The sequence below is a fragment of the Toxotes jaculatrix genome, chromosome 12, assembly GCF_017976425.1.
Source record: "Toxotes jaculatrix isolate fToxJac2 chromosome 12, fToxJac2.pri, whole genome shotgun sequence".
NCBI classification, from domain to species: domain Eukaryota; kingdom Metazoa; phylum Chordata; class Actinopteri; family Toxotidae; genus Toxotes; species Toxotes jaculatrix.
Window position 1 is genome coordinate 4,192,916 of NC_054405.1, and position 26,770 is coordinate 4,219,685.

At 42.8% G+C, this 26,770-nt stretch overlaps 1 protein-coding gene across 4 annotated transcripts in view; it reads right to left on the bottom strand.

Annotated features, from left to right (window-relative positions):
* Positions 1–7,099: 7,099 nt before the first annotated feature.
* The window catches only part of robo3 (roundabout, axon guidance receptor, homolog 3 (Drosophila)), an 80,917-nt gene continuing 61,246 nt past the window's right edge, over positions 7,100–26,770 (bottom strand). For 2 of the 4 annotated variants that reach the window (XM_041051924.1, XM_041051922.1), the window contains 18 exons: positions 23,642–23,723; positions 22,433–22,601; positions 20,003–20,169; positions 19,776–19,897; positions 19,449–19,665; positions 18,723–18,847; positions 17,699–17,882; positions 17,252–17,500; positions 16,947–16,986; positions 16,603–16,742; positions 16,195–16,476; positions 15,602–15,749; positions 14,856–15,074; positions 14,112–14,308; positions 12,028–12,135; positions 11,003–11,170; positions 9,960–10,102; positions 7,100–7,487 (listed from right to left, as the gene is read on the bottom strand). In XM_041051924.1, coding sequence (XP_040907858.1) covers positions 7,476–7,487; positions 9,960–10,102; positions 11,003–11,170; positions 12,028–12,135; positions 14,112–14,308; positions 14,856–15,074; positions 15,602–15,749; positions 16,195–16,476; positions 16,603–16,742; positions 16,947–16,986; positions 17,252–17,500; positions 17,699–17,882; positions 18,723–18,847; positions 19,449–19,665; positions 19,776–19,897; positions 20,003–20,169; positions 22,433–22,601; positions 23,642–23,723 — 2,772 coding nt within the window. In that variant the 3' untranslated portion in view covers positions 7,100–7,475. Of the gene's footprint in view, positions 7,488–9,959; positions 10,103–11,002; positions 11,171–12,027; positions 12,136–14,111; positions 14,312–14,855; positions 15,075–15,601; positions 15,750–16,194; positions 16,477–16,602; positions 16,743–16,946; positions 16,987–17,251; positions 17,501–17,698; positions 17,883–18,722; positions 18,848–19,448; positions 19,666–19,775; positions 19,898–20,002; positions 20,170–22,432; positions 22,602–23,641; positions 23,724–26,770 lie in introns of all 4 variants that reach the window. The other 2 variants (XM_041051923.1, XM_041051921.1) reach the window with 1 other exon arrangement.

The following is a 26,770-nucleotide window of genomic DNA, read 5'->3' on the forward strand; positions in this document are numbered from 1 at the left end:
AAAGCCCCTGCCGTGTTAGTTTTTAAGCAATATTTGACTGAAGTGAAAAGGTTTTTTCCTTGTGACATTTATAGTTGAAAAAAAAAGAAACTCTCCACATGCTGTCTGTGAATTTGAAAACACCCTTCAAATGACAGAAAGAGCACATTGGAAAGTCCACAGGATGTATTTGCACTTTCTCGCAGAGGGTTTTTTGCTTTGCTGCAGGTTGCTGGAGGAAGTGAAGTATCTTTAAATTCCACACTGTCCCTCTGCGTCCTGTGGGCTGGATTTTAATTGACCCCTGCTGTTCTTAATGGCTGTGCAGAGCATGAAGGTGATGTTTAGACCTCATCTGTTTGACTTGACTAACCAAGGCAAACAATGCTGCAGCACCTGATAATGGTTTCTAATTACAAACCCATTGGAGAGAATAATTAAACCCTAATCTAGGTTTTGTTTGAACAAAAACAGGAGAAGTGTAATTTTTAACTTGGTGTGTAACTACTATTTCTCTCCAAAAGAAAAGTCAAGACTTCATGTTGTGTCTCCTTGTTTAAAGCAGATTATTTGCATTCATGTTTGATATTTCAATCAAACCTCGCCTGACTTGTGTGAGTATTAAGGAGGAAAAGCTGTGTGGCCCAGCAGATTCTCTTACAGTCAATCTAATATGATTTCCTCAGTGACTTTGTGTTCAGGATGAGTGTTTGTCACGCAGCCGCAAAGCACAACACGCTCCTTTTCAGAGTAATCCACGCCTTGTATCTGGGTTACTCGGGTCAAATGGGACTGAGAATGTTGAGCTAAGAAATGCTTTGCTGTCTGTTTCATTTAGAAGCTCCACAGCAGCAGCCATGCCAGAATCAGAATGTATGTGTGGAGTAATCAAAACTCAAAACCAGTCCATCATTACTGGAACATGTAGGGATGTGGGGTACAGGGGAGCAGGCTTTGTTTCACTTCAAAATTATGAAAGAATGAAGTTGGATCCTTTATTTCGTTTCATTTTGAGGATTAATCAGCCCATTTGATTTGCAGTCTTTGTCAGATAAAGTCTAGCAGACCTGCAATTAGGAGGAAAGTCACAGCAGGCTAAGAAAACATGAATAATTCAGACAAAACAGACTTTCTAGCACAGTAATCAAGCTTTAAACTGTGAAACTAGCACATTGTGTGGATTTCACAATCTACATGCAGTGCAGTAGTGCAAGTGCTTGATTATTCGTGTGTGTCTGTGCATGTGTGTGTGTGTGTGGAAACTGGACTGCCAAAGGGATTATCCTTCATCTGTCTCCTTCACTAAGGGCCATATGTTTCTACATGAAGCCCCCAGGTCCACAGCAACACACACACTCACTGACAGACCAGACCACACACCACAGAGGCTGATGCAGTAATGAATCAAGCACTACTGTATGTCTGCACACACACACACACACACACACACACACACACACACACACACACACACACACACACACACACACACACACACACACACACACACACACACACACACACATACATGCACACACACGCTGCCCTTGGGATTTGAGCATCACAGATTTTGGTCTATGCCAAAATACCAGCTTTATATAGCATGTCAGCAAACCAATGACCCATATTAGACATGGCCTATAACCATACACACACACACACGGACACACACACATGTAGATTTACCGCATGTTTTTCCTGTAGTGTGTTATTTTACCAAACGGATAATTACCATTCTGAGACCAGACGTAAAAATACAGGCAGTGGTGTGTGGGTATTATTAGACAGTCCTCCAGCCTTATTATATACCTGCCTGTCCAACATCATGGGATATGATCCTTCTCATGAAACGAGACCCTTCTTTAGCACTTTGTGTAACATTTATGTGCAACTTGTCTGTGTGAAATCATTTAGCAGTTTTGCTGGATTACATTTAAATCCTCAGGCTGTCATAGTAAAATGCCCCAGTCATTCATCTCAATCCAATTACTTTATTGACACCACTATTTATACAATACGATGGAACTTTATTGATCTGTGGGGAAACAAGGTTAGTTTGCAGCCATAAAAGTTAATAGGATTCTTCATGGAATCAAAGCAAATAGGATAGAAGAACATGAATGGAATATAACAAGAGGAGAAAATAGATACAGAACCAATGTCAATGTAGCAGTTACCCAGACATATAGATATTTTCCAAAGCAGTGTGAAAAAGTGTGCACAGCCCACTCATAGCACGTCAATCTGATTCCTTGTTTGAAATATAGTACATGCTAATAGAAAGCAGTGCCACTCCAGTTAGTGTGATTACAGGAACCGTCTCCCTGTCTGCGGTCTAAACTCATTCCCTCTGTCACGTAGGCAGCAGTTCAGGTGGCAGTGACACGCTTACATTGATTGACAGCGGTGGTTAACTGTGGTGTTGCATGCTAAAGTGGTAATCATTCAATTAACTGGAAATCAATGGCACCCGTATGGGTGATCTGTTTCATTATTCCCCTGTCAGTCACACAAGGCCAGTTGACCGCTTAAACACATACACACACCCAAATGTTTTGCACATTAGCACATTTATTGGAAGACTGGACACCAGATTCATCCATGTGTCTGTGTTCATTTTACATCTTTTAGCCTGTTGTTGCAGTGCTGTGAGAACCACAGCCCTCTATCAGCTCTGTGACAACTTATTTTTCAGATACTGGAAAGGGGTTTGAAATGTTTGGGTTTGAAAAATATTTTTTATTCTGTAATCATGATTGGGTGTAGTTTTGTGTCTTACAATTTTAAAATCAGGTGCATCAGCTGTGTTGGGAGATATTGAAGTAATGATTTATAATGAAAGGAAATATCATGATAGAACAAAGTGTCTGTCTGGATAACACTGCTGCCTTTCTGTCAGTCAACATGCTAAAGAGTTAACATGTACCAGTGCTGTGTTCCTCCAAAGGCTGTGTACTCCTGTGCCTGTGCAAACTGAATATAGTATACATGTACAGTATATATATACAGTACACACTGTGCTGCCTAGTGGATGTTTAAAAATATTGATAACATCATGGTCACAGAACATTCAAACGTTGAATGTTTTGTGACCCTACAGGCCCCTAAATCATTTACCTTCTATATCCACCGACCTTGCTGCCTACATAATGGCTTCATTTCAGCTTCTCTGTGTATGCATCACATCAACCAAAAAAAGTCACAAACATCCATCTCTGCTGTCACAAGGCAAATTAACATGGAAATTGGTGTGTTGCATTTTGGAATGAGGGGAACAGGCCTTTAAATGATGCCATCCCCTCCCTTTCATCCTTTCTTTTTCATCTCTGTCTCTTTCCTCTCAGGCTGCCGGCCCTCTTCCTTCAGCCCCGGTGGGCGTTTCAGGCCTGACACTGGCCTAATGAATGAGCAAGGTGATTTATAGCTATAGAGGGAGAGAAAAGAAGGGTGGAGGATGGAGGGATGGAGGGGAGTTGAGGTGGTGGGGGGGCATGGAAAGGGTAAGGGGTGTCGGGTCACGTTGTAGAAGGTCAGTAACGTAAATCTTCTCATCGTCTTATCTGTTGTCCTTTTATTTTTTAATTCCACAGGCCCATTGGAAGAACTCATGGAAGCTAACAGCACTCATGATAACTTCTGTGAGGACGTATGAGGATGTGTGGCTTCTTCGATGAAACAGCAAACTCAGTGGAGGTAAAAAAAAAAAAAAAAGTTTTAAAGACTTTGAGGGCAGCATATGAATAGCACAGTGAAACTCTCACAAAATGTTGTTTGTGACCTTTCAGGATTATTGCAGCAGTGAGTCCCAAACAGCTCATTCAGAGCAGAGCGTTCTGATAAGCAGTTTTTAATCCTTTGAGAAAATAAATTGGTGCTTTTCAAAAAAAAAAAAAAAAAAAAACATCCAATTTCTTTCTGTTGGCCTAAAATCCATTAAAGGAACATTGTCATATCTCATCTAATAAATTCTATAAGATCAGACTGATAAATTAGATTTCCAGTTTATGGGGAATACCAAAGGGAATGAATGAAAATATATTAGTATCAAATACTCTGGATTCTGTCCCGTGGTCTAAATGCTTATGTTAAAGGCTTTAATCTGTAATGCTGCACAGCATTGTGCTGCATGTTAATGCTGATCCATTAACATCCATTTATTTATCCATTTTCTATACCCGCGTCTCCTGAGCAGGTCTGGAAACAATCCCAGATCACACTGTGCAGCGAGTGGGGGGCATTAACGATTCCGAAAAAATGGTGAGGAAATAATGACAGTGCAGATGTAACGACTAATTTTTGAAAAGTTATTTCACTGTATCAGATCCGGCAGAAGACTGTGGCAGAACATGTCTTTTTTTTTCTTTTTTCTTCTGCAAACAGAGATAGAAATCCACTTCACAAGCTTTCTTATTGGATCAGATGTTCTTTGTGTGTTGTGCTCTTTAATGCTGTTATTTGAAATCGGGTCTGAACTGTTGCTCAGTCACAATCAGCTAATGTTACCTGATTTTACTCAAGTCCTCCCGCACAAAGACATCATGTGAAAAGAAAAGCTGTGAGCACTCTCTATACCTTGTTGAACTGAATCCAATTTATCTTAAGTATAATGGAGAGCATGATGAAATGGAACGCATTCACGGTCCCATCCCATCTCAACAGCCTTTGAAAAAAGTAAAAATAAAATAAAATAAAAAAGAATGAAATAAAATCCAGTTAGTGTCTATGCTCCCCCAAGACTGTGTGTATTATTAGAATACTGAAACATTAATGTACTACAATGTGAACATGTCACTGTGTGTAAATTAGTCTGAATAAAATGTGCTGGTTACAAACTGTGGTTTCGGTCCTTAAAGAGGAATGTCAATCAATAATCAATACATTCAGCAGGGTTCTCTCCACATCCTACTTGTTTGTCCTACTTTTTTTTTGTTTTAAGATTTTAAAAAAAATGCTCTGCTGCCACCTCCACTGTCTCTAACTGTGGACTGTAACATAGCTGTGCTGCACCATTTTCTCATGTCCCTTTCAGCTGATCACAGAGCACTGAAAGAAGAAATGCACCCTGGGCTATTTGTGTGTGTGTGTGTGTGTGTGTGTGTGTGTGTACATGTAGCTGAGTGTGAGTCTGAGCCTGTGAGTTAGGAGAGTTTGTGTATGCCAAGACACGGAGAGCATCTGTAGAGCTCCGGAGGGTAATGCATGCCTTGTCTCAGGTGGACAGCAGGAGGGAGTGTGTGTTGCGCTCTTAGGGTACAGAGCTTGGCAATTTCATGCTCCTCGGCGCGTACAGCACTCGCCCAGGTGCAGCGCGCTGTGAAGTTGGAGGAAGACTGAAGCATTAGGAGAATGAGAAGCAAACAGAGCTGCAGCAATGAGGCACAGTTTATTTATTTATTTATCTCTTCAGGGATGACTGGAGTCGAGGGCTGTGAGAAGACTCTGAAAGTAGGCTTCAGGAGTTTTTAGAAGTTTGTACTAACGCACAAGTGTACACAGTTCTCAGTCTAATGGCTTACTTAAATGACTTCGTGTAAGTCAAGAAGAATCTCACAGCTGCATCTGCTGCACAGATTTGGCCAAATCCCATAAGAACAGAGAGGAAAATGAGAGGAAGGATAGAAACTGAAAACATTACCAGGCCTCGTAACTGTGGAGACCTCAGTGAATCTCAGTGACATGACCCACAGTTTAAAATGCCCAGGTCCACTCAGGACCACTGCGTGTCATTCCTCTTCAAACATGTGAAAGTCAGGTTTTAATATGTGAAATAATGAGTGTAATGTCACACTCCCCAGTTTACCCTGTTTGTATGTGTTACATGTGCTTCATGTGTGACACAACGACATTTTGCTTTTGGCTTAAAGGACAGATTCTTCAAATCCTTCTTAAAACAACACTCACATGTCCACACTGTGTGTATAAGCAAAGAGCTTTTTTCGGTCTCTGTCTTCGTTCCTGCTGTCCACACCGGCTCAGACGAGAATCCTTTTTTTAATGTGATTCTAATGTAAATGATCCACTGGCTCTCATTCTGGGCTAAAACGCATTCTGAAGCTACTGTGAGGCTTCAGCAGTCTGACAAATCAAATGGGTCACAGTCTTTTTAGCACAAAAACCCCTCTTTGTGTTACTATCCCTCCACGGCTCCGTTTCCAGGGAGACAAAAATATAGAATTTTATCTGAACAAGACTATGACTTTGTGTGACTAATGTCCTTGTCTCTTCTTCTTCCTCAGTGTGTATGGTTTCCTTGTGTCTCTCTCTCCCTCTCTCCTGTCTGTCTGTGTGTGTGTGCTGTGCTTGCTTTTGCCTCTTGCGTGCTGTGCAGTCTGTCCTCTTTCCAGGTCTCCGTGGTGTAGAGGAGGTTGTGTGGCTCATGTCCTATCTGTTTGGCAGCACCTCAAAGTTGCTTGACGTCACCCAGATCCATATTCTTCAGACATTGTTTAGAATGCGTTTATAATGTCGTCATCCTGATTTTCCATACTGTAATTTTGCTTTATTTTGTATACATGACTTCCACTGCATGTCCTCTAAGAGCGGCCCCTCCTCTGTCCCTCTGCCAGGAAACTGAAAATCCACAGCCCAGAGACGAGAGGAAAACAACACCAAAGGCTCAGATCAGCAAATGTATTTTATTGTACATTTACAAAACAACAAGAGTACAAAAAAGTCAGCCCACAGACATTTTTTTTTTGTTTGTTTTGGAAGGAGTATATGCAAATTTCATCTCACAACTGCAGCAAACAGTCCCTCAGATGAACAAGGGGAAGGGACCAGAGAGGAGCGGGAGGGGTTACAATCAATTTTTTATAAAGCCTGTCTGTCTGCTGGCACACTGGAGCAGTTCGCTGCAGAGAAACCAAAGGAAACATAGAAAAGTATGACATTCTTAGCGGACTACGTAGGTGCAGGGATCCCAGCGGGGAAGCGCTCGGGCAGAGGCGTCCTTTCCGGGAGCGAGAACCCGCTCGTTTTGGCTTTTTCTGACCGCCCATCTCAACCAGCGAACACATTTTGTGCTTCATATTTTCTGTTGTTTTGCCATCACAACAAGAGTGCAACAGTAGTTAATGCTTTTCCAAAAAAAAAAAAAAGTATACATTTTTGACAAAAAAAGTTGGCACATTCAAGAAGACATGAGCTTTTTTCTTTTTTTATAATAACAGACTTTTTTTTTGTTTTACATTTGTAAGTTTTTTTTTTTTTATCCTCATAAATACTATATACGTCTTTTTCCCTGTATCCAGAGCCCACAAAAGAACAGTACAGACACAGGTATTTACAAATCAGGGGAGAGGAATGAACTTGATAGCTCATAAATAATTATAGTAATACCAAAAAACAAGATGTAGTGTCCATTGGTGTTTCTTTCACAGCAATGACAGAGTCTGGTTTCCCTAAACGTTTCCTCTTCTTCAGCTCACTGTGTCCACGGTGGAAAGATGGTGGATGATGGAGGCATCGATGGCACGCTGACAGAGTCACTGGAGTCCTTATCTCATTTCCTGGAAAAAAGAGAAAAAAAAAAACATTTTAACATCAATAAAATTTCAAACATCTAATAGAAATCAAAGCAGATGTTGGCTCTTATACACATGTACTAACGTTCTGGCATCACTCTGCTCTGCACACAGCTCTGAGAGACAGTGGCTGCTGAATGACAGGAATTGTTTCCTCTTTTTAGATTCTCACAGCCTCCTCTGGGATTTAATTCACTCACTCTCTGATCCTAAACCCACTTTCCCACCTGATCAGGATTTTCACTGTTCTGAGGCCAAATGAAAACCAATAAGCTGGGATGTGACAGTTTTGTGCTCTGAGGTCAGGGGTAAGGTCTCTAGTGTATTTCCTCTTCATCTCGGTCCCATTTTATAATAATGACTGAAAATTTTTATATGTTTCCTGAAGCAGCACTTCAGAGCAAACACAAGCTGCTACACACTTCTGAACATCAGCGCTTGCATGCTGCTCCTGAGGCTGCTGAAACACTTTCAAGTAATGTCTGTGAAGACTCTCATTCTTCCAGGTCACAGTGTTTCTAAATGCTATGCGAAGGCAACTGGACTGAACAGACTCAGGGAAAGCAAACCCCCCCCCCCCCCCCCCTTACTAATCTGACCACCTGGGTCAAAGGGCAAAGATAGCAGTCAGCAACACCACAGGAGGAAGGGGTAACTTAATCCAGGCTTCCTGTGGAAACACCCCAAACTTTATTGCGACGGAGTCTGTTCTTTCATGTCCCAGACAAGGCGTGAAAAGGCCACTGAGGGTCAGTTAAGGGCAGTTAGGGGGCTGAGGTGTTCCTTACTGCTCCACGAGGGGGGGGGGGGGGGGGGGGGGGTGACCTGAGAGGCCCCAAATACAAGGGACCTCTGTGTTTGCATGTGTTGACAGCAAGTGAAAAGAGCAGTTGAGTCCGTGTGTGCCACCTTTACAAGTTGCCTTGCTAAGTTCCCGTGTCAGATGTGTGTGGAGGTCAGTGTGGACTGACCCGTGACAGAGCCATCCTTTCTCTGTGTCTGTACACAGGCAGCTTTATGACGCCTCAGGTTACAGCATTAAGCCTAACAACTACAGCACTAAAAGAAAACATCAAAGCTGCTACACAGGCCATTTCCATGAATGTTGGCCTGACTTACAGCAATATCATTTCCTCTCAAAGTAAATTCTATTTCTTCACTTGTGACATGTGCGATTGTTCCTATACAGGTACTTTAAGTCTGAGACTCTGGAGGATCATTTCACTATAAAGTAAACTGGAAGCAGTGGTGGAGAGTAACTAAGTTAGAAAGACTCTGACTTATAAAAAAACACTCAGACATTTTGAGCTTGTTATTCACAAGAAGTGTCTGCTGATGTGAACCATGACTCACAATAAAGATCTCAGAGGACTCAGGATCAAGAACTGTTGATTTGCATAAAGCCGGGACGGGTGAAAAGAGCCGAAGTAGTCATCAATTATTCAGACAATATTCAGACAAAGTGTCTATAACTGGAGACAGTTTAGTTCTGGGGCTACTAGAAGTGGGGGCCCAGTTAAGATGACTCCAAACACACAACACAGACACTCAGTGAGGTAAAGAGAAGCTCAGAGTAACAGCTGAAGGCTTAAAGGAATCACTGGAGCTGGTTAACGTCTCCGTTCATGAGTCTACCACATGAAAACATGATTAACCTCAGGAGCAGAGTAAAAGAATTCTGTAATCCCACATTTCTCTTCATGTTCCACCCTACAATGACCCTTTGCATTGTATTTCTGGGTAAACCTCCATCAATTATTACTGTCTGTGTGACACACACAGATTTGATTCTGACTTTTAGCAACTTCCTATCAGTTACCGACTCTGTCTACCTGCAGTAATGTTGAGGGACATGTCAAAACACTGTTTATGAGTGTTGCCTCACTAGCACGAAATCCCCGCAGAGCTTTCCATTCAGCTGGCACAGCTTGTTCTGCCATAAAAGACACCGGCTTGTCGCGAGGGAGTCTGTGGGGGGTGCATTTAAAGGAGCGCTCCCACAGTGAGGTGAGGCCTCAGAAGTGCACTCCAGAGAGAGCGGTGGGCGTGCATGCTGAACACTGTTTCTTACTGTAAAGCCTATCCTGAGTCGATGGTAATGGTAGATCTATATGTATTAGCCTGAGAGGTTGTTGGTGTGTGTGTGTGTGTGTGGGGGGGGGGGGGGGCAACAAGGGAATGTAGTAGCTCTTTTCATGCGCCCACACGTACTTGTAAGATTGTGTGTGTTTTATGGAGCGCAAGTAATGATATGTAGATAAAACTAAAGCACATGAAGCTCTCCATGGCAGGGAAAGTCTTTGTTCCCATGCTCATGAATATCTGAAAGCATCAATTATTAAAACCATCTGAGGTGAAAAGAAAACGTTTTTTTCTTTTTCTTTTCTTTTCTTTTTTTTTTTATTTAGCATAACACTGCACTGAAATTATAAAATCGTCTGAGTTGCCGTATTCTACCTCGTTGTGTTTCTTGGCCGAGTTGGGCCCCCGGGAGCCTGTGGAGCCTCTGGATGAAGAGCTTCCTGTGGTCGAGCAGTTACTGGACATCTGACTCCTAGAGAGGTAACAGGCCTTACTACCATACAGCATCATCTCCTCATCTGAGGAAGCAAGGATGAAGGAAAGGAGATGAGGTTAACGGATATCAGATTAAAAGGATCTGTGCTGCAAAGTTGTGTTTGGCTTTAACTGGTTTACGACTCCATTTCTACTAACTCAGCTAGCTTAGTTTGTGCTGCAGCAGCGGCTCATTTTTAAACACTGATGTTAAACATTTTATTTTTTTCATTAGTAACACTATCATCACTATCATTATATGTAGAACCTGGTGTATATTAGATATTTGCTGAAACATAAGTGCAAGGTGAAAACAAGAAATCTGCTAAATTCAGTACATTCCCAACTCCGGTGTAGACAGGAAGTCAAAAGACAAAATGATATTCTACGCAGTCCATGCACTTATCATTGAAATGCATAAGGTTGATAAATTTTGCTCATATTCAATTATGAAATTAAGAAAGGTCAGCATGGAAGGAGATGAATGAAAATATTTAGTCATAATTTCGACTTTTGTCTTGAAAAGTTGTGACTTCCTGCAACAGGGAGGCATCATGCTGCAGGATTTCTGGATTTTCTAAACCACACCTTGTTTTCATTTTGGCCACCAGCTTGAGACGTGTGAGGCTCATTCATAAGGAATGGTCTGACACCCAGTCACCAGCCAGTCCCCATTTTATTCCACTGTGTGACACTGGAGCAGGAAATACTGCAGTGCAGCAGAGCGGCATGATACAACAGAAATGTGGAAATGGCTTTATGGGACCACGAGTACAACAGTTTGCATAACTATATCTGACTGTACTGCAGTGAAATATACATCCTTTCATTCCAACTCTCATTTCTACAAAGAGTGAAATATTTCACGTAACCTAGATTCTGTGAACCTTAACCCAGAGATGCTGCGTCACGAGTCATAAACTAAAGAAGGAACTTTGTCTTACTGTCAGCGGGTCTGTGTCCCGAGCCTTTCCGTTGGTGGCTGCTGCTGCTGTACTCGCTCCTCTCAAGGGAGGACAGAGCGCTGTTTCCCACACTGTGGGCCTCCATGGAGCCATGGGGACCCTGCAACCTGTCCTCCTCTGGAGGCGGCTCTGGAGGTGGGGGCAGGTCTAAACAGAGACAGAAGGAAAAATCATACTTGAAGACTGTCTGAGTTTAGAATATATTCCATGGATGCACTGGGTTTAGGGTACTGGAACAGAATAGCTATATATTTATATTAAAATGTAGCTTTTGTCGTCTGTTTTTCCTGCACATAAATGAGAAAACCCAAGAGACTAGTTACAGGGATGTTTTCTTTCAGAAAACAGGGATACATTTAAAATTAAAACATTGATTTTCTGACTTGCTGATTGTTAAAATGAGATTTCTGATTATGTGATTCAGTGGCAGCCATGTGCCGTTTATTAGGATTCAAGGTTACCGGATTGACAATGCAGTGCAGCTTCAGATTGTTATCTTTTCCACCGCAGTGCGATGGTTATCTAGTAAACATATGGTGTGTGGAGAAAATTTAGAGTCTGTAAACTAAGATTACAAGTCAGATTTATGTATATAATCAGGAACATTAGCCACGCATCCTGCCTTTGAATCAGAGTCGTAAATATTCAATCACAGATGGTGTTTCAAAATATCTGTGTGTGTGTGCTGGATGAGTATGACGCATTTTCATTCACTCACTGACAATGAACAGTAACCAGCAAGAGAAACTAACTGAGGACACAATTTTCTCTTTTGCAGTAGAGCTGCTTACTGAGAACATCTGATCTGAGACCGTCCTCTGACAGTGTCACGGTCACACAAAAATAAAAACCTTACTCTAATAATCAGCTGTTCTCTGTCTGTGTGGATGACACTCACTGAATTGGAGAAAAAGCCACTAATGAAAAACAGAAATGAAAAAGTTGTTGACACCTCCCCAAACCCTGAAGTGGACTTCTTTGAATCCACGCTCAAACCCACTCACCTCCTTGTATATCTCTTCTGTATGCTGAACTCTTCGACACCTTTTTTTTCACTCGTGATTTTTGATTGGGAGGAGTGCATGTATCTGCTGGGGATGAACGGCCGTGCACTGTATGAAAAGAAGGGAAAACACCAACATCAGGAAGTGTGTTTTTTTTGTTAATGCACATGGGTCATTTAAATTACAAACAGTAATTCAGCACAGTCTTTGGGTGAATGCACACATGTACACTGAAAAAAATGTTTCGTTGAATTTACTCAATTTTAATGTTGAAAGTGGTTACATTCTTCTAAATCCAGACATATTTTTTTAATATTTTTGAGTAATTTCAATTAAATTATGTAAGCAGTTTCAGCACAAAATTCTGAGTATTTGTTACTCTGATTTCCTTAGTCATTCTAACTAAGCCCATGTTTAATTTACTTAAATTCATTATGTAATTCATATATTGTGGTTAGCTAATTTGTTATTGTGTTTTAAATTAAATTGTTTTATTCTACATAAGTAAAATATTTTAATTCAATTCACAATTTTATTTAAAATCAAATCAAAATGCATATGTAGATGTGGGGGTGGCTGAGAAACCCGGTATACAACAATGAGTTGTGGCAGTCTGGAGCAATTCCCAATTCCATTTTATTTGACAAAATAAAATGGAGTCTTGTTAAAAACTCCACGGTAAAAAATGCACATTGGGCCAACCAGAAAGATAAAAGTAAGCAAAAAAGGGGGGAAAAAATTCTCAAGAGCTCTTCTCAAGAAGAATCAAAATAATACAGAACAAAAGAATTGGCTCTAAACTGCCTTTCTGGTTATACCCTTAAAGTTTGGGCCCATGGCAGGAGCTATAATCTGGAGCTGTGTTCAGGAGCTGTGCTTCTCTCCTTTAGGCTCCGGCCACCACAGCCTCCTCACTTTTATACTGGTGGACTGCACCAAGAAATCAATATCAATTATCTCTTCCAGCACATTTACAATAATCCCAATACTAAATAACATATTATCAAATAGAAGTTCAGTTAAACTTACTTTAAAAACACATATTTCTTTTTAAACAAGATACTTATACAGGTCATTTCACCACAAAAGACAAAACACCCCTCCCACTCTACCACACTTGGTTTCTTCCCCTGTGAACCCCCCTATTTAACCAAATGGACTGCTCCAGCTCAGGTTTGGCTGCTCCTGGTCTGACAGAGGAAGAAGTGCAACAAAGGAGACAGGTCAACAAAATTTAAATTCAATAAATCAAATACACGATCACAGTGTGACTTCTCTCCTTCACCCCCTCCTCCAAATGTTCATACCACACACATCACCACCAGCACTTCACACCAGGATCAACATTCTGATAAAATCTACCTGAGAAAGAGCACATGTAAGGCACATGTGTAGCACATACTTTAGTGCACGGGGTCTCCCTGTGACAGTAGCATAAAACAATTTAATTATTTTGATTCTTCTTGAGAAGTGCTCTTGAGAATTTTTCCCCCTTTTTGCTTACTTTTATCTTTCTGGTTGGCCCAATGTGCATTTTTACTGTGGAGTTTTTGAACAAGACTCCATTTTATTTTGTCAAATAAAATGGAATTGGGAATTGCTCCAGACTGCCACAACTCATTGTTGTATACCGGGTTTCTCGGCCACCCCCACATCTACATATGCATTTTGATTGTTTTAAATAAAACTGTGAATTGAATTAAAGTATTTTACATAATGTAGAATAAAACAATTTAATTTAAAGCACAATAACAAATTATGTAACCACAATATATGAATTACATAATGAATTTAAGTAAATTAAACATGGGTTTAGTTAGAATTACTAAGAAAATACAAAAAAGTAACAAATACTCAGAATTTTTGTGCAGAAAGTGCTTCTATAATTTATTTGAAATTACTGGTACAGCCAACTTAAAAAATATGTCTGGATTTAGATGAATGTATTGCGTGCAACCACTTTCAACATTAAAATTGAGTAAATTCAACAAAACATTTTTTTCAGTGTATGTTCAGTTTTCATGATCTTGCTAATGTGCATTTGCGTCTGTGTGTTCCATGCTTCGCGCTGCAGGTCACTTTACCGGGTGTAGTCGCGCTGCCGTTGTCTTCATTCAGAGCTGGCCCCTGGCTGTGGAGGCAGCGATGGGCAGGACTTTGGCACTGCAGAGTGCCAGCCTCTGATGAGCCGTGATGCTGTTGGCCAGAGAGGTTGGGGTTGGACTGGGTGAGCGGCGGGCTCGGCGCCTGGGGAACTGGCACTGGACCGCAGGGTAACCTTCTGCTATGGGAAGTGAGGGCAACATGTTACTGGTGAGAACAAATCAACTGAATCGGAAGCTAAATCTTTACTCTGGAGTGAGGTTTATGTTTCGGGAATAAGATTTTGTGTTCTATCTTTTGCCTGTTGTGATTTGAAATGTTTTCTGCTTCATTGTTCTTTAAATGGCTAATTTAACATCTGGCTGAGGGATTAGCCATTTGTCTAACAATGGTGCATGTGGATCATTGGATACTGCTGCTGTGAAAGGAAATAAATAAATAAATCAGATGCAATGATGCTGTTTTTTTCCTGAAGACATTTTTTTTGTGATGGATGTGGACATTTGTAGCTACGGCGTCAAAATTATTAACTAAAGTGAGCCTCTGTGAGGCTGCTGCAGCAAAACCAGTGAGTGTATGTAACTGAGTGAGGGGGCGTTGAATTGTGAAAACCATTTTTCATGTGTGAGAGGATGATTCTAGTTAGTTAGTGTAATAACTTAAAATGAACAAACATATTCACACACCGGATGAGGTGCCAGTCATGGCTAAGCCCATTCACATACCGTGACAGCTGCTGGCCATCTAATTGGTTGAGGCGGGGGAGGTCGTGGGGGGCTCGCGTCTCCTCATGGGGCGACGGGGTGAGCGTGGCAGTGGACTGGTGACTGTAGGAGGTGGCCGGAGAGGAGGCGTTGTTCCTCTGCGGGGGAGACGGCCCGTCCTCGCAGCCCTCCATCAGGTAGGTCCTCTCAGGGAGGGGAGGACACCACTCCTCATCCGAGCTACACGGACAAAGAAGACTAACATGACACAGCGTAACAGACATACCTAGATGTTATCCTCATGTGTTCTTAAAGGATATTGTTGAGGGCAGCCTGTTTGCTCACCGGTGCCTTCAAATGCAGCTCGCTATGAGGCCACTTAAAGATTAATGCGGCTCTTTCAGGATCCACTCAAGTTAGTGGGCCTTGCCGCTGGCAAAACTGCAGGAGGCTAAGCTTCCACTTGGGTGGGTTGCTGCTTTCAGTGTGATACTCATGATAGTTTTGCCCTGAGGTTGCAGGGAGCGACTGGTAAAGAGGAACACAGATAACTGTGTTTTAAGAGTTGGAAAAACAGCTAAATCGCTAAAGCAGTTGACCAAGGCCGAGATAATTGAGTTGTCAAAGCCAGAGGCCTAAGAAGCACAATGGGTTTGATACTTAATGTTCCTGTTAGAAGTGACAGTAAGTCTAAATGATGGCGTAGCTGTGTCACACTCATTTCTACAGATGTCTGCTTGAGAAAGAGGAGTGGGAGTCTGACTCACCCTATGTCCATGTCCTCGTGCTCTGGGGGCTGGTCGTCCTGCTCACACTGTTCCAGCTCTCCAATGGGCGGCGGCGGGGGCAACGCCTCCATCCAGGTCAGAGACGGGGTCTTGACAGCCTTACCCATGGCCTTCTGCTTGGGCTTACCTACAAAACAGACAGCGGAACACGATGATTCACTTGAAGAAGACAATTTGTCACACTGAGCTGATTCATCAGGAGGATCGTTTGACGCATATCCCAGCAGGCCTGTGGCTCAGAGATATGAATATGGCTGTGAGATTAGGGCGAAATGGGCAAACAAAATGAGATTCTTAGGAGATAGAGGAACTATTTTCATTTGACCTTTCCAGACCTCCTTTTTTTCCTAGATGCAGCACTGATGCTAAGTCAAGTTAATTTATTTATAGAGTTGATATTTAAAAACAGAAAAATGGCTTCTAGGTTAGAAATTCAACCAGATAATGAAAATGAAAAAGTAATGAAAATAAGGGCAGCAAGGGTCTGGAGATACAAACTGATGCCAGACACAAGATCAGTGTTAACTGAGCAAAGAAAGAAAAGAAAGGTCAAATCCGTGTTGCCTCCTCACCGTTGCAGCGGTCTGGCTGGGCGTACTGAGCCCCAGAGGGCCCCGGCTGGGTGATCCAGTGCCCGTCATCCTGCTGCTCGCTGCTGTGGGCCGGCGCCTGGGTCTGGTTGGTGAAGGGCATGATAGAGGTGGAGGCATAGGGGGTGGTGGAGGTGTGCTGGCCGTAGGTGAAGCTGTGCAGGTCCTCACTGGTGGCGTCTATGGTGCTGTAAATGGGACCCTCGGTGGAGCCTCCCATGCTGTACTTCTCCGTCTGATTCAGGTAGTTGGAGATTCCAGCTTCTACACAGGGATGGAGGATAAATTCAGCACAGTTTTCTTGCTCCACCACAACAGCTTCTCCATAAGCACAACACAAAAACAGACATTCATATACTGTATCTACCAGACTATTAAGCAGCATCGTACCGTTGTAGTATCTCTCAGCTGTGTCGTGATTGGTGGTGCAGCAGTTGACGGCCTCTTTACCACTGTGGACCAGGTTGGTGGTGGGCCAAGAGTCCGCCAGCCACGGGTAGTTGCCCATGTTGCCTCCCAGCACGCCGGGTCTACAGAGACATTCTGGCATTAATTTCAGACATGGTGGGGCGCAACACAACACCAACGACCGTCCAGATGGAAAAACAAGGAGCAGTGAAGACAAAGCTGCATGTGCAGACAGTGAGAAACATTCACAGTTCTCATTCTTTTGAAGAGAGAAGAGAGAAAACAGACACATAACAGAATATTAATATAGGATATAATTTAATTACCTTCCATTGAGTCCTGATCCCTCTCCATGAGGGAAACCCACTGAAGAAGACAAAGAAAGAGAGAGGGATGAAGTAAACTGACTCATGCAGTGAGGATTATTTTTTTTAAATTCATTTTTCATTAAAAAAAAATCATACAGGCTCCCAGATAAAATACATTTGGCAACCATCTAAATTCCACCTCAGATCATTTTTTTTGTCTTCTGTCATAAGCTCAAAGTTTCATCTCAGACAGCAGACAAAGAGAACCTCAGGCCAGTAACAACAAATCATTCCACATCACGATCATGATCGTCACTCCTGACCTGCTGGTGTGTAGGCGAAGGAGGCAGTGTAGTGGCTCAGCTCCTTCCTCTTCTTGCGCCTGCAGTAGATCCAGACACTGAAGCCCATAAGGATGACCCAGCAGGCTCCGCCAATGCCTGCGATGAACGCCGGCTGCTTGACCACATCAGTAATCTGCTCGGCCAGACTTACGCTGCCCTCCTCGTCGCCGTTGCTGGTGCCACCGCCGCTTCCGCCGCCTGGCATGGACGGCTGCTCAGCTGGTAGCTCTGAGGGAAAGGAAACAGGAGGGAGGAGGACGAAACAAAGATAAGAAAGAACCGACTTCACAATCCATCTAATAGTTGATGAGAGATTTCAGACTTCAGTGGTGGACCAATGTGGTGGACAAACAGACAGAGTTAGAGACATGTTCGTCTTTAGTACTTCTTGTCCCTCTCTTATTGTTTTTCACATTGTGGACTCACTGATGAGGACAGACACGGGCTGACTGCGAGTCCCGACACCAGCACTGGTCACCGCCGCCACCTCCACCTGATAGAGCACGCCGGGCATCAGGCCTTTCAGCACAGTGGACAACGTGTTTCCGTCCACCGTCTTGTTGATGTAGTAGCGCGTCTGGTTGTCTCCGCCGCTGCCCACACACCAAACCTGTTTGGACACACAGAGTTGGAACTGAATTTGTTCTGCAGCTGCTTGTCTATACTCCTCAGCTCATTTTAATTCAATGATGAAACAGTTAACTACTGGGTGCAATATTTGATCTGCTGAGAACGACATCAAAGCAGAGTCACGTGTTCCCACTGTTAATGTACCACAGCCACTCAACTTGACCACTAAACCAGTGAGCTCTGCTCCACGTTTGAAGTTTCAGAATCACTGCCGGGATTTTTCTTTTCCTTTGACAAGGTTTTATCTCTACAAGGGTGTAGTGGAGCCATTGTTGGGGAAAAAAAAAGTTACGGAGCTGGGGAGGGGGGTCTGTTTTAAAAATATATATATATCCGAGTGTTTCTCTAATAAATTTATGACTTTAATCTTGGAAATTCAGAGTTTTCTCTGGGAATATTAGCCCCCTTTCCCAAAATCTGTTTTTGTATTTGTTAACCTACAGTAGCCCTGATTTGCCACTGTATGTCTCTGTACGCACAGTGATTGAACCAAACATTCGGGCCATCTTTCTGAGACTGAATCACAGTCTCTTTTGTACCATCCACTCTCCTCCAGTTAAACTCTGCTTCTTTTATTCTACATCCTTTCTTGTGGTTAGTATAGTTTTAATTAAGAATCTCTCATTAGTTTTAAAGTGTTATACAATAAGTATGAGGCACATTTTGTGTGAAGTGAAGTACAGTGCTTTCTCTGTGTGCCAGTGATTTCTAGCAGCTTTGTGCTGTTTATCTGTTGGCGTTGGAGATTAGAGCGTGTTGCCTTCAGATTAAAGGGCTCCCGTGTCAAACGTCTGACTTGACTCAGCCGAGGTGTGTTTACCTTGTACTCCTGGATGATGCCGTTGTGCGTCTCGCTGGGTGGAGGCTCCCACGAGACGCTGATGCTGGAGCTGTTGCTTAGCTTCACTGTTGTCACTGTAACAGCTCTGGGTGGGGCACTGGGGACTGTGAGAGGTGGGAGACAACATTCGTGTCATTTCATCAACGTGCCGATAGATGACACGATGAATCGCATAAAAATTAACAAGTAAAAAAAAAATTTAAACTGCACCAACTGCATCGCTCCAGGCAATAAAAGTGACAACATATAAAACGCATCAGGAAACATGAAAGTGAGCTGTAGCTGGAGAGGAAATGAAGTTTTATTGAGTGCTTTTAAAAGTTAATAATGTTTTTTTCTTTTTGCCACAATAATCTACCCAGGCAGGTCGATCCTAAGTCTATAAGCGTTAAAGGAAAAAAACAAACATCTGCTCTCTTGTTTTTAATCTAGAGTTTGAATCAACCAATATAAAGCTGCTGAGGACCTCAGGTTGGGTTAGGCTGAATTTAATGAAAATAAGATCAATATAAATAAAGCAGGAAAGAAAATCAACCCCAGAATGAGATAACATTACTGAGATTCATGCAGAGCCATACAGGTTAATGAACAGCCATCTTCAAGGCCCCGTGATGTCAAAGAAAACCTAACTCAGTTCATTAAAAGAAGTTTTCTTTTAATGACTCTCAGGTACAGACACGTTTCAGAATTGATCAGATTTCTTACCTTCTTCCGAGGTTCGGACCAGTAACGTTCGGCTGTCCTTGCCCTGGAATTCATCGAAGTAAGGACGGATCTTTATCTCATACTCAGTTCCTCTGAGCAGGTTGATGAGGACGGTGCTGCGCTCGGAGGGGGAGTTGATGTCCTGGAGGAGCCAGGTTCCCCCGCTGGCCCGGTAGAAGAGACGGTAGCCCTGGACGTACTGAGACTGACGGTCAACCTTGAGGGTGGCAACAGAGGACAGATGGAGATAAGGTGAAAGAGTAAATTTCTACCTGTACTAACCCTAACTGAACTCTTCTAAACACAACAAAGGTTTGAGCCACTCACAGTCCAGGATACTCGAATGGAAGCAGGTGTTAGCGTGACGGGCTCCTGAAGCTGGACAGCCACCTCCCCCAGCTCCCTCTGCACCTGTCTGTGGTCCACTCCCTGGCCTGTAGGACTCACATCTGAGGGAAACACACACATATTCAATGATCCTTAGAGTGCTGCTGAAAATGCATCATCACACGCTGCGGCGACTGAGACCATTATAGATCCGAGTCATGACTGACCTTGCGTCCTGACGGGCTCAGAGATGGGGCTCGGGTCACTCAGGCCGTAGGCGTTGACGGCTCGCACAATGAACAGGTAGATGGTGTTGGGGAGAAGGCCCGTGATCGTGTGTGTTTCCATCTTCACCATGTCGGCTACGGTCTGCCAGGTGCTGCCTGCTGATTGGCTGCAAAAAGGTAGGAAGAAAAAAAAAACCGTTACCTAAGAAAAATTATGTGTTACTAAAGTACACTAAAAGTAAGTATCAAAGGTAAATGTACTCAATGCAGAAAAGGCCCCTGGGACTTTTATACTAACATATATTATATAACTGGCTTATTATTAATTGTGCATAATGTATAAGCAACATTTTACTGATGTACTTGGTTGAAGTTGAACTGATTTTAACTGTTTTATATATGAGGCTGCAACTAAAGTTTATTATGCAAGTTCATTCACTATGGATTAATCAAATTATCAATTACGTTTTAGATCTGTAAAATGTCAGGAAATAGAGAGAAATGCCCAAAATATCCAAATTATCCAGAAAATAATACAAAATAATGAAAATAATTACATGGAAGTATTCATTTCAAGTCAATTGACTAGTTGATTAATTAACTGATCATTTAATCTGTAATTTATATACTGGTGGATACTTAGTTGGATCGTCGTATCGTATAAGCTCTACGTGTGTTTTGTATGTATAATCTTAATGTACAAAGTGCCATGAAAAGCAAATACTCAAGTACAAGCACCTTAAATCTGTACTTAAGTACAGCACTTGAGTAAATGTACTTAGTTTCATTCCCCTCACAGAAAGACAGCATACACAAGGCTGTGTGTGTCTGCACCAGCTTCAGACAGCATTGCTTTGCAATGCTGATTTGATGTGCAGCAACACGATTAAGCAGCGCATTGGAAGATCTCAAGGCAATAGCGGGATCTATTTTTGGGCTTCCTCTAATATTTCTTATGTGGTAAACAATAGCAGATGTGAGCAAAGTCACTTGGTTCAAAGAGGTTTGAGCTCACAAGAAGATTTTCTTCAAATGATACAACTTACTGTCCTGATGAATAATGTAATGAGGCTTGTAAGAAGGCACAGCTGCCTGCAGGAAACAAGGCCATGTTCTTGGCCTTGTGACACTAACCGCAGACGCGTTATCCCTCCACCCCTCAAACCTGTTCCCTTTTCCTCCCTCTTTCTCGGTGAATTCATTGTCACTCTGGCAGAGCAGCAGTAACAAAGGCCTCCCCAACCATTTGTTTGACACCTTTAGATTTTCCCCAAGGGTAATGTGGGGGATTGTGGTGAACTAGCTTCAGTGCTGAGCTACACAATTAGACCAAAGAGGAATTTGACTTATGAATACTCATCGTGCGTGCGTGTGTGTGTGTGTGTGCTGGCTGCCCCTGTGCCAGCACTAGATTCAAGGTAACTTTGCAGAGGAGATGCTCAGAGGGAGTTCACGCACTCACACACAAGGCTGTGGCCCCCAAAAGAGAGAAAACGAATACATTCTCACCAGGAGAATGGAAAGTCTGCCTTCCTAGATTAAATAAACACTATTATGCATTGCATATGAACACACACACACGCACACACAAGCCCCAACCCTTTCTCTTCCCTGTGCTCCTACAAACAAACCATAGCACCTCAGGCAAGGAAATGTTATTGCAAACATCCCAGCAGTCCCCTCCAGCTGCTTTATAAAGAATCAGTTTGCGTTACTTGGAAACGCTCAGCCGCTGCCATGGGCCACGGTGTACGTCTGGATCTGATTAAGCTCTGCCGGTGTTCCCCTCTTTATCAAATTGGAAGGACGTATTTCCCCATAATGCTGCCTATCTTCATCTGGGGGCCTCCTCCCATCCGTCGAGCCACCCATCCCGTTCCGGCTAAAATCTACTTTTCCCCTAATTAATCCAAGGTGAACTTCCTCTGAAGCGACAGGACCTGAAGGTTTCTGCCGAGGTGCTTTCGGGTTTTCACGAGTGTCCAGATTTACCACGGAGGATGCACGGCTGTCGCAGTGTGATCTCTGCATGTGTGATGCGTGTTGGCTGGTTGTGTCATTTGCTCACGAGTTCTCACCTGATCAAACCGATCTGTAAAACCTCAAGTGAAGTGTTTCGTTCACTGTATGTTTTATTCAGCAGGTTTTCTTTTTCAAGGTCTGATAATATTGAATAAATATGGTAGCTCTGGTCTCAAACTGGGAACGAATTTCATTAGCCTGGGCTTTCAAATGCTGCTGCAGAAAAACTGTCAAAATGTCATGATGCTGAATAGAAGACAAATCCAGTCCTGACTGCTCAGTGGAGAACAGGAATCTGTGGCAAAAAAAAAAAAACCTACAGGTAGAGAGTGAAGGGTCCCACATTTGCCCTTTGACGACTGAAGGAGGATGTGCTGCACAGCGTCAGCTTAGACCTGTGAAACTCACCTGAAGGCCTCGATGATGTAGGAGGTGACGGCAGCTCCTCCCTCGTGGGCGTTGGGTTGCCAGGTCAGAGAGACGCTGTTCTTGGACACATCGGTGACGATGGGTTTGTGCGGAGGACCTGGCAACTGGAACGGCTCTGTGGCCTGAGCCACTGATGGGTCTGCACTCTCTGAATGGCAGAGGGGAGGGTGAGGGGGGGGGGAATGAAGAAAGAGGAGGAAGAGAAAGAAAAGCAGAGAGAGGGAGGAGGAGGAGGGTGCACATTTGATTACACTGCAACGTTTGCCTTTAGCGTTAAGAGTTTCATAACGTGCTCGATGTAATCCCACTAATGTTGACTGAACATTTGCATCAGCCCCGCTGCAGGCTGAGCTCCTCACTTCTAACAGACTTCACCATTTTACTTTCCACCACAACGATTGGATCTTAACTAACCATTACGACGCTAATAGTCAAATAACGAACCCAGGCATCATCAGAGCGGCTTGTTAAGCTGTTACTCCTTCATTTAATGCCACTAATGAAATCTCTACTGCTTCGAATATTTTAAGTGCTAATGTCTGATAGGTTGTGGAGGAAATAAAAAAGAGCACTGGGATTTAACTGAGCTGAGGTGTGCTTTGAGCTATATACAGCCCAAATGAGGGCAACAGCATGTTTTAACCTTTATTTATCACCAGGAAAAAAAAAACAGTGTGTGTTCTTTTTCAACAACTTAACATACTTTTTCGTTTTTTTTCTTACAGTGAGCCCTGTAACAACCTCAGGACCCAGCAGGGGTTAAGTCCTTTAATTAGACTTACCTATTCGTTTAATTGGCCATCAATTAAACGGTCAGACAGAGCACTACCGTGTTACTTGGACCTTTAATATTAAAAATCAGACTTTAAGAATTACTCCTCCGTGTGTAAATCTCCTTATCTGCAGTCACATTTTAATGCGTCACTGATAAGTTCACTGCTGTTAATTAAAACAGTAAAAGTGTTACACAGTGACTTTTCCAAAGTTTCCCAAATTAATAACAGAGCAGAAATAGAAGGGTGATAATAAGGACTGCTGATTTATACACTTCGGCTTTTTAGCTGCATAAAATGTTTTTTTTCTTTTCTTTTTTTTTTTTTTTTTAATTATATATCTCTGTGTTGTTATACGTTGCCACTTCACAGGGCTGTCATTTGCATGTATTTAAATCATGCAGAGACAATTTACCTTTGACTGTGAGCACTCCACTCCAACTCGTCTCTCCGCTGGAGCTGGAAGCCACACAGGTGTAAACCCCAGAGTCCGTTTCCTGGCAACAGTAAAAAGTGTATCATTAGTTTAGTGTGTGAGTGTGTGAGTGTGTGCATGTGTGTGTGTGTGTGTGAGAGAGAGAGAGAGAGAGAGAGAGAGAGAGAGAGAGAGAGAGAGAGAGAGAGAGAGAGAGAGAGAGAGAGAGAGAGAGAGAGAGAGAGAGAGTGATACTATGTTAATGCACCCATTACCAGTGATTGAGTCTAAATGTCATATCTCTCAAAGCAGAATGTTTGTACTCAGAATACTGAGCAGAGGGAAGTAGGTGTGGATGAAAAGCTGGCAGAACAGAGAGCTGTAATTCACACAAAGCCGACCAGCTTTCATATCAAAGTAAGACTGGCTTTTTAATATCCCTTTATAGCAGGTTGTGGCTCCCACTGGTGCCCATGTGCATCCAAAATGCTATCAAGAGCCACCACCTTTTATCTTTCTGTCTTCTCAGAGCATCGCAGCGGGTTCACGGAAGAAACTTCTCACCTCAGCGGGTATGAAAATCACAGATGACACCGTATAAGTTTCTAAGATGGAACCTAAGCACGTAGTGCTGACAACAGGGACAGAATTACTGATGCATGAACAGATAGAATAACATAAAGATGACATTTTTTTAATCCACATTTGTTACACAAGTGAACTTTAAAGACACATGGGGGCCTCATGGAAATGCAGATGGATTTCATTTGCATGGTTCGGATGTGAAGGCATGCATGTGAATTCTTTTGACATATCTTCCCCTTAAACTTCAGTGACTTGGAAATAATGTTTCATTTTAATCAAATTTTTAAAAATAGAATGCAACATCCAGCCAAAAAAAAAGTGGGTGTGTTTATCTGGATCTGTCCACTATTATAACTTCAGAATAATATTAAAAACTGCTTCACTTAGGAATCAGTCATACTTCATTTCGTATGAACGTCTGCATTCTCACTATCTGTTCTTCAACATAACATCAGCTTAAATTAACTGCTTCTACTTTTTGACATTTTGTCAATTGTAGTTATCTCACTGTTTTTTTTTTTCCCCTTTCTTCATAAATGATAAATTCTCAGAGGACTTATTTGAAGTCAAAGCTTAAGTCAAGCTGGTGGCTTTTATGTTCCTCGTCTGATTCCTACTCAGCAGAGGAGGAGAGTTAAAGGAAGGATCAAAGGACAGAATTTTAATGACCAGCTAGAGGTCTAGAAATTTCTGAGGCACCGGCCTTTATACTCAACAGCTACTTAGCATTCTGGACAGGCTATGAGCAGATGTAATTAAGAGGTATGTGATAAATGTGCCTGTGTGCGTGTGTGTGTGTACATGTGAATGCTGGCAATTAAATTTTTGGGGAGGCAAGCCAAAAGCTAGACGGGCTGTGAAATTGCTTACAACAGAGAGAGATGTTGGGGGTCGCTACACTGGGGAATCTTTCAATGTGACATGGAGGTAGCAGCAACTTGCAGGAGCAAAGCCTCTGAACATGTTTCTGTTTGTTTGGCTTCATCACTCTGTGTCATTCTCTCTTTATTTGTGTCCCTTTTTAAAAAAAAAAAATGTTCATTTTCTATTTTAAATTATGGATTTATCCCCTGTTTGACATGAAGAAACAAAACGGATGACCGCCCGGTAACTGTTCATGGACATTAGAAGACAAAGGACATCAGAAGATTGTGGAGTGATTTGCAGTCAATTTAAGTTTACTGAGACCATGAGACAGTGTTTTGATGAGCAGGTTCCTGTTCTGTTTGTATGTCGTGCTCCACTAGCATTCACCCGATGCCGTGTGGGGAACATGATAAACATACACACTGATGACCTGAGATAACTGACAGTATTTGAGTTTAAAACGAGATAAATTATAATGAGAGTCACAGACGCTCAGCTCCATTTATAGTACATGATGAGGGCAAAGGGACATTCTGAGGGTATTCTGATGTTAACTGCACCTGTGTGGGCTGCTGGCTCTGTAAATACTGTAGTTCTGCTGTTGTACACTGTGCATATGGTTGTATAGGTGTGTGTGTGTTTGTGTGTGAGCGTTTGCGTTAGTTTTTCATCTGTCTTGCTGTGAGGTATTTCAGTCTGCTGTGGTTCATCAGCTTCTGTGCAGACCAAATCCAACGCAAACACAATCAGCCTTCCCTTATTCACTTACTCTGTGAACACATCCCATATTACTCCCATTGAAAACCTTATACATTATGCAGGGGATATGCACGGCAAAGCCTATCATGACTAATGCCTCGCCGAGCGCTGCGGACGCACTCGGCCAGCCTGTGGGCCAGCTCATCAGTAACACTGACAGAGGAATTACTCAAGCCTAAGTGGCTTGTCAGAGTGTCCTGCAGGACACGGGACAGGTGATTCTCCGGGCCTATACAACATCCCTCGCCACTCCTCCTCTCCTTCTATAGGCCCTGACCTTGAGTTGACCTGTGGGCCGGCTGATGATGCGTCTGTCTGAGGGGTCCCCAGATGGTTGCGTTTGATCGGTGGATGGGGAATCGGCATTGGAGGGCGGGTGGGGTAAACAGCCGGGACACCTGACTATTAATCAAGGCCGGCAGCTCTGGGCACTGTGTGAAACAGATTGCTGAAAAATGGATGAGGCGAGGGGAAGAGAGGAGGAGAGGAGGGAGGGAGAGAGGGAGGAGAGAGGAGCTCTGAACTTAAAGAGGGAAAGTGAGAATATTTATTTATTTATCATAATTTGCTTCCGTCTATGTCTGCAACGCACTACATTTGCCAGGCAAACAGAGCAACGTGAACCGTAACCTGTCGGTTAGCGTGGCTGCTAACTTCCCGCGCAGTAGCACAGAGAGGGTTGATAATGATGTCAGATCCTTTTTTTGGGGGCGGGTGCAGAAGGGAAATGTGATTACCCACTATAACACGTGTTCCCTGGGATTTAAAGTCAACACATGAACTTGATTTCCTGCGTTAACCTGATTACTCCAGTAATCTGTTTTCATGTGTGTCCACATAGTCCCCTCTCACTCTCCTCAGGCTTTGTTTGGGTTCCTCTGAGTCCCAACTGTCCCTGTCCCTCCCTTTTTTTTTTAC